This window comes from Cebus imitator, unplaced genomic scaffold (assembly GCF_001604975.1).
Source record: "Cebus imitator isolate Cc_AM_T3 unplaced genomic scaffold, Cebus_imitator-1.0 Scaffold221, whole genome shotgun sequence".
NCBI classification, from domain to species: Eukaryota; Metazoa; Chordata; class Mammalia; order Primates; family Cebidae; genus Cebus; species Cebus imitator.
The window spans coordinates 592,806-603,538 of record NW_016107536.1 but is presented as its reverse complement, the minus strand read 5'-3'; the positions used below and the strand labels follow the sequence as shown (position 1 = coordinate 603,538).

Here is a 10,733-nt window from a genome sequence, read left to right as displayed (position 1 = left end):
CACATTAAAGTCATAAAAATATTCAAACCAGTTGCTCCAATAATTCCACTCTTGAAAATTTATCTAAGAAAGTTAATTCAAAAGAAGAAAAAAGGCTACACATAGTGGGAAAATACGAAGCAGCATAAACTGAGAGTAAAAAAGCCACATACATATTCAGCAGTACCCAAATTTTCATAGTAAATAAAAATAATCATGCAGTCATTAAAACAATCAGGACTGGAACAAACAATATGGAAAACTTTATAAATACACAAAAATAACCTGAACTCAGATTAAAATTGCAAAAAGTATACACAGGTATAGATAAAAAACTAGAACAGAGGAGAAAAGTAGCAAGAGTTTCCTTTACAAAATTATTTTCTAAAATTATTTCATACCTACCTGTTAATAACAGTTACCTTTAAAGAGAAAGGTGAAAGCCGTATACACACACACAAATATATATATATATTTTTTTTTCACCCCCCCCTTTTTGAGTGCAGTCTCACTCTGTCACCCAGGAGTGCAGTGGCACAATCAGGGCTCACTGCAACTTTCACCTCCCAGGTTGAAGTGATTCTCCTGCCTCAGCCTCCCGTGTAGCTGAGATTACATGTGCCCACCACCACACCCGGCTAATTTTTGCATTTTTAGTAGAGACGGGTTTTCACCACGTTAGCCAGGATGGTTTTAAGCTCCTGACCACAAGTGATCCACCTGCCTCTGCCTCCCAGAGTGCTAGGATTACAGGCGTGAACCACTGTGCCCAGCCTACGTGCATGTACTACTTTACACATTTTTATAGTAAGTCATTTACTACAATATCACACTATATCTTATATGATGAGTACAATAGATACGGGTACAATAAATAAAAATAATAGAGAAGAACAAACCTTTAACCATTCATTATAAAGTGCCAGACTGGTAAGGGGACAACCCCCCCCATGACACATGACAGAAATAAAATCAACTCATTTCTCTGTGCCTTGGTAACTGACTTGATTGTATTTACCAGAGGTTTCTGTTCTGCCTTTTAGACCTGCCTGGGTCATTTCCCTAGGCATCACACCCCAGGGCTAGGCTCAACAGATTTACCATGAGGCCTGTTCTTTTCCTTCCTGTTGGCCTGGGTCACTTCCATGGGCATAAGCATCTCCATCCAAAACTGGCCTTCCTCTCTATCCCTGATGGGATGTCAGTAGCCCATTTCTAACAGAACACCCATGTAAAAGCCACTGTGACAACTCTGGAGCACACAGCAATGCTGTCAGCTTCCAGCTAAAGTGTATGTTCCGCTCAAAGCTGTACACTGTGTGGCCACTCTCCTCCCCTTCGTGTACATTATGGGGAGGTCATAGGGCAGCACTTGGGGCTGACCTCTCAGGACCCGCAGCAGCAGAGCCCAACTGGGTACACCTGTCTAAAAACCGCAGCTTAGCAGTAGCCATTCAATAGAGACAATGTTCTCTGCATCCCAAAGCCAGGAATCCAAAATAAAGCTTACTTCCATGCAGAACATTAATGTGGCAGAGTCCTTCATAAATGAAGAGTTGTGAAACTACATAAAATAAAAGTCACTGCCCCAGAGTGACTACTTCCTACTACCTCTGGCCCCACTCTGCACATTCTCCTTACTGACTGATGGTAATAGACCATCTCCCTCCCAGTGGTAGTACGGGTTGAGTATCCCTTATCTGAAATGCTTTGGACCAGAACATCCTAGGTTTGGAATTTTTTTCAGATTTTGCAATATTTGCATTAAACCTACTGGCAGAGCATCCCAAATCCAAAAATCCAAATCTGAAATGCTCAATGAGCATTTCCTTTGAGCACCATATGTCGGCACTCAAAGAATTCTGCATTTGGGAGCATTTTGGGTTTTAGGATTTAGGATGCTCAACCTGTACCTCCTTTCTCCAGAAGCCGTGCCACTGAAGCATTATGGCCAAAGTAATGCAATAGACTTTGCGTGGGCCTCAGCACAGCCAGGAGAATCAAATGCAACTGACTAGAGAAAGCCTGAAATTAAACCTAAAGCAGAAAGTCCACAGCAGCCACAGAGCTTCACCTAGGTCACACTATCTCAGAAAGCACCTGCTGTGATTTTGTAACAAAACCTTTAATAAACTCACACATGTGAGAGGTAGAAGATCCTTGGAGACTGAGAACCAGGAAGATGCACAGAACAAGAGCAGGGTAAACCCAAAATATACACCAGAGACTGGTAGATGCTTATATGCTTATGAATATGGTGTCTATGATAGAGAATGGGACACAGGGTTTCAAACAGTGGAAACTCCATGGCAAACAATCCCAAAGCTTCCCCCTAGTTAGAATTCACAATGGGCCGGGCATGGTGGCCCACACCTGTAATCCCTGCGCTTTGGGAGGCTGAGATGGGAGGATCGCATGAGCCCAGGACTTTGAGACCAGCCTGGGCAACATGGCAAAACCCTTTATCTGCCCCCACAAAAATAAATAAATAATTTACTTTTTTTGTTGTTGTTGAGATGGGCTCCCAAAGCACTGCGATTTATAGGCATGACTCTATAAACCGCACCCTACAAAGAATGGTTTTAAAAAAGTTAGTCGGCGGCCAGGCGCTGTGGCTCACGCCTGTAATCCCAGCATTTTGGAAGGCTGAGGTGGGCAGATCACCTGAGGTTGGGAGTTCAAGACCACTCTGACCAACATGGAGAAACCCCTTCTCTACTAAAAATACAAAATTAGCTGGGCGTGGTGGCACATGCCTGTAATCCCAGCTACTCGAAAGGCTGAGGCAAGAGAATCGCTTGAACCTGGGAGGTGGATGTTGCAGTGAGCTGAGATTGTGCCACTGCACTCCAAACTGGGCAATAAGAATGAAACTCTGGCTTAAAAAAAAAATTAGTCAAGCGTAGTGGTGTACACCTGCAATCCCAGCTACTCAGAAGTCCAAGCCAGGAGGATGACTTCAACCAGGGAGATCGAGGCTGCAGTGAGCCATGATCATGCCAATACACTCCAGCCCCCGTCTCAAAAAAAAAAATAATAATAAGGGTAATGGTTACATGAGATTTCCCATTTGTCAAAATTGTCTAGTTAAGATTTATGCATCTCAATCTACGTAAGTTCCACCTTAAAATTTTTTACCTTAACAAAATCAAGTGGGATCAGTGGGCAGACAGAGGTAGAGATGAAAAACGGTAGCTGATAGTTGAAGAAGCTGGGTAATGGGTATATAAGGTTCATCATACCTTTCTGTTTACCTTGCATGTACTAACATTCTCCATTATAATAAGTTTAAAATGAACTAGAACAGGTCTTAAATTAGTCTAGAGCTTAACTTTTAGAGATACAAGCAAAACACTCTCAGAGTGAGACCGAGGAAGGAACATGTGAACTGGAGAGGGGACGGGACAGTATGTTCCTGGTGGTCCCCAATGCTACAGATGAGATAGGATCACCCAGGATACCCTAAAGGCCCAAATCAGCCATGCCTGCTCCTCACATAGCTGAGAAGGCTAACTGAGTATCCAAGGCATGGAGGCCCGAACTCCCAGAGTGCAATATACACCTTCTAACAGCATACTTAAGAGTGTGTCTGTAAAGAAACATTTTAAACAGACAACTAAAACAGACACTGCAGTGTTACTTTTGACATGGAAACTAAAGAGTTTCCATTCTTGGTATTTCAACTTAAGGACCATAAACAAGAGAAGCATATTTAAGAAGTATCTCAATCTGACATTTTGAAAGATGAACTATATCAACTCCCTGCTTACTAAACCACTGTATAAAGTTCCAATGTTTGTATATGCATTTTAATGTGTCTACATACTTCAGAGAAAAGGGACTAATATCTAGCTGCAGACAAAGAATGTTAGTCGTTAAGCACAGCCATCTTCCAAACAGTTGACCTGGGTTCACCTCCTGGCCAACGCAAAAAAAAAAGAGAACGTTAGTGTCAAAAAGTGGACCAAAACAGGGACGTCATCCTCTTACCTTCGGCCCTGATCCAACCGTCCATGAGGGCCCCGGGCAGGAAATCTGTTCAGGTGGCTCAGGTGAAGTGTGTGGGATGTTTGGAAGAGACTCAGAGCTGCAGAAAGGAAATGGCCGGTGACTCAAAAACCCTAAAAACTTGTCCAGATTGCCCACCTTTCTTCCAGTACACAGAAGTACCCACCTCTCTGCTGAGAGCAACCTGAAAGTGACAAGTCCACTGATCCAGAGTACCCATAAAGCCACACCCAACAACACTGCCACTCGTACTCACGCTTCTGAGGAAAGAGTGGGGGAATCCGGTGAGGCTGGAAGATCAACTGAGGCTGAGCTCCCAGAATCCCTTGCTTCTGGCCCAGGGCTGCTACATGCAGAAGGGGAGGTGCCGGGGACTTCAGTAGGGGCTACAGAACAGGAGACAGAAATTCAGGAGACCCCATGGTTGAGGCACTCACTACCTTGGAAAGAAGCAGTCCTAACCCCTTGACAAAAGTCAGGGTTTTGCCCCACTGTCGGGGCACAGGAGCTTCCATCCCTCCCCTTTCCAACACATGTACTAAGGAGAGATGAATACCTGGTTGGAGAGCGTTTGCACCTTGACAGCATTCCAGGGCACTGCCTGGCCTGGGTTGTATGCAGCCTTCACCAGCACCTTCTCACCCAGCTGGGGTAGCCGGCCCTTCACCACACTGCCAGCACACAAGCCAGGAGGCCTCGTCAGGAGAGGGACCCCGGCCAAGCCACCCTAACTGTCCCTATGAGGCCTTTCCCATCAGTATTTCCCACACCTTGCACAAAAACAGCAAAGCAATGGCTTTGAGTAGGGTGGGGGCAATACCAGCAAGGTAACAGAACTGAACCAATAAGCGTTTCCAGTAGGGGACCAGCCTCAAGCCTACCTTAGCTGAAAGAAGACCTCTTCATCCACAACCCCAAAGTAGTCATGCAAGCTGGTAACGATACCAGTGAAGACCCGCTGTTTCTCCCCACCCTGTAAAAGAAGAGGGCAGTGGAAAAGTAAAAGGGAGGAAGCTGGACAAAAATCAAACTGTGCCATGAAGCTCTCATCTCCATCCACGCCCTGGCTCAGCATACTGCATGAAGAGTTCACACAGAGTGAAGCACAGGTGTATGGTGGGCGTACTCTCATCATTAGGGAATGGAGTAGATTTGAGCTGGTTCTTGACCCACAAGCTGCTTCTTGGATTTCCAGTTCTTTAATTCCAAGAGATATGCTAAAGATTTCCCTGGCACCAGAAATGAAGATGCCCCAGGCTGAAGGCTATCTAGTCAACCCCACACTAGCCCACTTCCAGAAGGGTCAGGAATGATAAACACTATCATGTAAGAGATGAAGAGCACCAGGCCTCCACACATTCAGTCCAAAAGGCTTGAAATTCACTACGAGGGATGCCCAACCTACCTGAAGGTGCCTGGCATTCTGGGACAGTTCTGTGGCCACAGGAGGAGTGAGCAAACCAGGAGGAGGTCCCAGAAGAGATGTTGAAGCTGTGCCTACGGGGAAAGAGAAGCAATCTCCAGGAACCTCACCTACCACCTTAAGCACTAGAGTCAACCAAAGGGTGTGGTAAATCCGAAAGCTAGAGCTCCAGCCAGCTCCTCCACAGGGCTTCACTGGCAGCCAATGCAGGGATCTCCTGTTTTCCAAAGGAACATCAGCAGCAAATTGCTCTCCACCAGGGAAACCCCAAGCTAACTTCAGAGCACATACTTCCCAGTATGAGGCTAGGTAGGGAGGAAAGTGATCACCTGAGAAGTTGCGTCCCCCTGGAAGCGGGTTGATCCGCTGGCGCTTAAACTGGGACATTGGGAACGCTGTCCTCTTTCAGAGTCGTGGGGAAAGCCTTAGATCCAAAAAAAAGAGAAGTTAACAGCTCATACGGGAAATTTCCATCTACCCCTGGAAAGGTGGGGAATCTGAAGTAAGGATATTAACGAAAGCAGGGAGGTGGGTAATGAGAATGAATGAAGGTAATGGATAGAGAGAATACAGAGACGCAAGAAACCAACCAACAAATTACGTTGTTCCAGTCTGCCCTCAGAATAACTTAGCGGTAGGTGATATTGTCATGCTGTTTTACAGAAGAGGAAACTGATGCTCTGAGAGAATAAGAGACTTTCCCTGGGCTACATAACCAGGTAGTGATAAAACTGGTACTCACACCCAGGTCTCCCAAAAACTTAGCACTCCTCTCACTATGCCACGCCACCCCTAGAGTAGTTGGCGGGGTGAGGGGCTGGAGACAGCCCCAATGACATTCCTTCATTCAAAAACATCCGCCAAAACCCTCCACGAAGGGCCCGGAAAAATGGAGGAGGCCGGTGCCGGCGAGGAGATGGTGTGGACCCTCTCCCCGGAAGCCCGACCCGTTGTTTCCCCGACCCGCTGGTGGGAAGGCAGCTCCCTGGTCGACCGAAGGCGAAACCGGCTGCGCGCCACCCTCCTGCTCCCACGCTCCCGGGCCCTCCGCTCCGGCCTCAGCAGCCGCCAGCACCAAGGTCTCCCGGCAGGGCCGCGGCGAGGCCACCGGGGGAGGACGGAGGCGCGCGGTTTCTCCTCCTCCCGCCCGCCCCCAAGGCCGAGGCCGTTGCCAGGGAGACGGGACTTGCAGTCCGAAGAGGGGCTCGGCCCCTTCCGCACCCAACGCATCTTCCCCGCCCGGCCCTCGCAGCCCCTCGGCCAGCGGAGGGGCGAATGGGCAGAAGGGCGGCCGGGGGTCCCCCAACCCACCTGCGGGCCAGGGCCGCGACACCGGGGGGACAAAGACACCCGGAACCACCACAGCCGCTGCTGCCGCCGCCACCGGAAGCTCCTCTCCGGAAGCGCGACCACTGGTCGGAAGCTGCCACTCTCCCGGATATGGTCCCTCCCTCTTCTCCACCGACCTCTCCCTTCCCCCACGCTGGCCTGCCAGCCCGCGGCAGCTGGGGAGCGGAAGTGCGCCTTCCCGGATCGGATGCGCGTCAGGAAGTAGCGCGTCGGTAGTGTCCTCGCTAAAGAATTCCCATCAGAAAAGACGGCCTCGGATCATTGGTTCCGGGCTCAAAAGCGGCGGGAGCCGGGACCTCCAAACACAAAGAGCCCCCGACTGCCTACCACCCCCGTCTCCCTCTGGCAGTCGAGACTGGAACTGGCATGAGAACCAGCCCCTCCTGACACTAGGAGGAGGATGCCTATCAGTTGCCGTTTCCAAAAGACATTCCTGTGTCTTACTCATGCCAGTGACCTGCATGCCTAGACTGCTGTTCCATTGACCGCACTCCACTCCAATCCTGGTGTGTAAGCAGTCAGGAATCAGTGCCCTAATTATCAAAGATGAAACCTACGAGGCCTCAATGAAATTAACTGCTCAAAATCTTGCCAGGAGACTGGCCATTTTAGTCCCCATTAGCAATCCCAGGCTCCCCTTATCCTCCAACCTCCTCATCATCCCTCCAGCCTTTTCCTATTCACTTAAGGTTCACAAAGTACTTTGAGGCAGTTTAATCTCACTTTATCCTCATAACAAGTCTGTGAGGTAGGTAGGGCAGGCATCATTGTTCCCAGCTGGAAGCTATGGCTCAGAAAGGTTAACTTAGGGTCTAAGAACTAGTACAGTCACCTGGTTTGAGTTAGGACCAGTAAACGCTAGTACGGAGCAGAAAAGCTGAGCACTGGTTTTGCAAGTTACTCTTCTGTTCCCATGTTGTTCCTGATCTTTCTCATTCCTGGTGCAGTCTTCAGGGGTCCTGAGTGACTCCATGCAGAGGCAGCCAAGGCCACACTGTTCTCTGTCCCAGGGCTGCCTGGCTCTGGGGAGGAAAGCTCAGTAACTGCCCACTGGGGAATAAAGGTCAGTTCCATCCTTCTGCAGTGACCTTGCCCATATTATCAACCCTTTGGATGTATTGTATCAGAAGAGATGGTAGGATCCAACCAGCTTATAATACTGACAGTCACACAGAGATATGCATATCATTGTGTATAAATACACATCTGCAACATGCTGGGCCCAGACAAGTCACCGTGCCAAAAACACTCCACAGACACCTGATCATGAGTGAGTTCACATTGTGGAAACCCAGAGATTCCTGGTGAGGAGGAGGAGCCCTGCAGCTGCTGCATCTTAGGAGCGTCACAAGAAACCAGGGCTCCTGACCAGACTGCTTAGAGGACAAAGATTCAGCCCTCGACTCAGAGAGGAGGGCAGCCATCAGCAGCTTTTCCTGGCAGTGCAGAGAAGCAGCAACAGGGCAAAGGGCGAGGAAGACTTCGCATCAAGTCCCCTCCACCCAGGGTAACCAGGTGCACCGAGAGGTCTCAGCATACAGAAAGGTTTTTTGCTCGTGGCTTCTTAACCACTAATGACGGCATAAAGGTCATCTGGTGGGGGTGGCACTGAGGCGATTCAGGGAGGTCCCTGGACTCGATCCTGTGGAAATGAAAAGAAGACATTAGGCCAGAGGGAGGAAATAAAACGACGGCCCCAGAGTTGAGAGAACATGATGTATGTAATGGCTGAGAGGCAATGGGGGGTGTGGCCTGGGGCTGTTAAATGACTTGGTACTTCTTCCCCCTGGAGAACTCTTCAGTACATAAGCCCTTCGGCATGATGGCCTTCACCCACTGTGAAATCCTTTGTGCTCCGCACCTTGCTCTCCCTAAAAACCTGGGAGGTGACCTAAAAGTCAGCATTGAGGGGTGAGGGCTTGCTGAGCTAGGGTAGGCAGGTTTCCCACATTCTGATCCTGTTACTGACTCACTGTGTGGCTTTGGAAGAGCAACTACCCCCCACCCCACCCAGAACCCAGCCTCCTTATCTGTAAATGGCGTGTTTTACCTACTTTCTGTTTCTTCCAGCACCCCCTTCCAGACTGCCTCTCCAGTTTCTCAGGGGCAATAATGGCAGCTGGCATGACAATCTCAGCATTCTGGCTCATCAATCTCCTCTCCCTGCCCTAACCTGGCTAAGCACGGGGCTCACCTGGGGCCAGAGCCATCAGGAGGGGCAGGGGGCTCAGGGTGGTGGTGGCTTCTCCGGCAGATCCGGTTGAGCAGGACCTTGACCTTGTCCCAGTGGGAGATATCCCGCTGAGCAGAGGACGAGGGATCACCAAGAGCCCCCCACACTCGGACCCCAGACCAAGCTCCCAGAGACAGCTGTTACCGCAGCTAGGATGAGTCGCTTGCTCCGAACAGGAATCAATCCTGCCACTTCCCCAGGGTTGCTGGCCCCCAGGGTGCCCATGCATCCCCACCACCCCTCCCCCCCAACCCACCACCTGCCCACATACACCCGTCCCCTACCTTGTATCCCTGGGAAGATGGCAAGTGGTACGTTGGCTCCACTGGGGCTTCTGGCAGCCTGGGAGGGTTGGCACTGGGCACCTCCACCTTTGGGGGTGAAGCAGCCTTTGCCCCTTCAGAAAGAGAGTCAAGTTACCCAGGGCAAGGGCCAGAAGACACCCCATCAAGCTTCGGCTCAGAGGACCTGCTGGTTGGACCCCAGGCAGGCAGGACAAAGGGAGACACAGTGGCCCCTCACCTGTCTGCTCTGTCTGGCTTAGCAGCTCCCATGGCCCCTGCCCCCCATTGCCTCGGGTGTGTAAGAGGGACGGTAAAGCGGCTCGGGCCAACTCCTCCCCGTCGGGATCCTGTGCACAGAAGAGACAGGTGATTAGGGTCTGGCTAGAGGGCTGAGGCTGTTCTGAGGGCCTGATCACCTCACAACAGGTTTCCTGAGGGCAGCCACAGTTCCCGGGGTCCCATCTGTCCTCTGCCCCCGCCCCCACTCACTGGCCTGTCCCCACTCACATCTTACTTACCCCTGGGAGCCTCTGGATCCGAAGCTGCAGATAGAGCTGCTGGAGGCTCGCCATCTGCTCCAGCACCAGACACAGGTGTTCGAGATATCGAAGACCCTGCCCGGGGAGGCAGGCCCAGGCTCCAGGCCCCAGGCCCCCCACCTGTGGGTCATCATGAGATAGGGGGGGTTTCAGCCTGGCTCCTGTCCTGCCCCAAGCAGCCAGGCTGGGCTCATTCAGCAGATGGGAGCAGAGTGGGCCCGAAGGAGGAACACACACAGCTGGCTTCCCCACTGCCCAGGGGGGCATGCCAGGCAGGGCTTGTAGCTGCCCAGCTCCTCTGTGGGGGTGGCTGTACACAACTGGAAGTGGGGTGCAGCAGGAAGCTTTGACACAACCCATCAATTAGGGGCAGGGAGTGCCCCACCCCGAGAGAGCTCCAGGGAGAACCAGAGGAGCTAGGCTGTCCATCCCACTCTCAAACCCAGCCTGCGAATCAGCACTCACTGCCTCTTCTTCCAGGCCTGACTCTAGGTCCGTGTCTGCCTCCGTAGACTCCTGTTCTCCTGCTCCAAAAAGGGGCACTTCACGCTCTGGCTTGCTTGGCGGCTGCAGGGGGCGGTGGCCTGATAAGCCGTCGGGAGCTGCTGGGAGCCGGTGGGACCGCTCCAGCACCTGCTCCAGCTTCTGGCTGGCCGGGAGCCTGCCTACCTGGGCAAGGGGCTCAGGACTCCCTGAGGGTTCAAAGTCCAGGGAGTCCTGAGAAAGGCCCGGTAGGGCGGCCAGGGGGCTGTCCCCAACTGCCATCTCCACTCCTGAGTCCCGGGAGGCCAGTTTGAGAAACTGTGCCTCCCTGCCGACACCACTGAGCTTGTCACCTCTCTCCCAGGATGAGCACCCGTGGGCAGTGTCTGGGATCCGTCTGTAGGTGCTGGTGACTCCAGGCACTATGCAGCCCC

General features: G+C 51.3%; 2 protein-coding genes across 4 annotated transcripts in view; both read right to left on the bottom strand.

Moving 5' to 3' along the window:
• CCAR2 (cell cycle and apoptosis regulator 2) overlaps positions 1 to 6,927 on the bottom strand; it is a 15,294-nt gene extending 8,367 nt beyond the window's left edge. For 2 of the 3 annotated variants that reach the window (XM_017549684.2, XM_017549686.2), the window contains exons 1-7: positions 6,722 to 6,927; positions 5,740 to 5,834; positions 5,393 to 5,484; positions 4,869 to 4,960; positions 4,544 to 4,658; positions 4,244 to 4,373; positions 3,970 to 4,066 (exon numbers count right to left, since the gene is read on the bottom strand). In XM_017549684.2, the coding sequence (XP_017405173.1) occupies positions 3,970 to 4,066; positions 4,244 to 4,373; positions 4,544 to 4,658; positions 4,869 to 4,960; positions 5,393 to 5,484; positions 5,740 to 5,797 (584 nt within the window). In that variant the 5' untranslated portion in view covers positions 5,798 to 5,834; positions 6,722 to 6,927. Of the gene's footprint in view, positions 1 to 3,969; positions 4,067 to 4,243; positions 4,374 to 4,543; positions 4,659 to 4,868; positions 4,961 to 5,392; positions 5,485 to 5,739; positions 5,835 to 6,152; positions 6,564 to 6,721 lie in introns of those variants that run through there. The other variant, XM_017549685.2, reaches the window with a different exon arrangement.
• A 531-nt stretch (positions 6,928 to 7,458) lies between these two features.
• On the bottom strand, positions 7,459 to 10,727 carry CUNH8orf58 (chromosome unknown C8orf58 homolog). Its single transcript, XM_017549715.2, has 6 exons — positions 10,282 to 10,727; positions 9,796 to 9,936; positions 9,516 to 9,624; positions 9,278 to 9,390; positions 8,955 to 9,037; positions 7,459 to 8,402 (listed from the first exon to the last, which is right to left on the bottom strand). The coding sequence occupies exons 1-6, from the start codon at positions 10,579 to 10,581 to the stop codon at positions 8,291 to 8,293; spliced, it is 858 nt and encodes a 285-aa protein (XP_017405204.1). The 5' UTR covers positions 10,582 to 10,727; the 3' UTR covers positions 7,459 to 8,290.
• Positions 10,728 to 10,733: the final 6 nt, after the last annotated feature.

Coding starts and splice junctions, on each gene's coding strand:
- CUNH8orf58 (XM_017549715.2), bottom strand. CDS start 10,581: ATGGCAGTTGGGGACAGCCCCCTGGCCGCCCTACCGGGCCTTTCTCAG. Junction 9,625..9,795: donor GGATCCAGAGGCTCCCAGGG/GTAAGTAAGATG, acceptor TTCTGTGCACAG/GATCCCGACGGGGAGGAGTT. Junction 8,403..8,954: donor CCTGATGGCTCTGGCCCCAG/GTGAGCCCCGTG, acceptor TCATTTCCACAG/GATCGAGTCCAGGGACCTCC.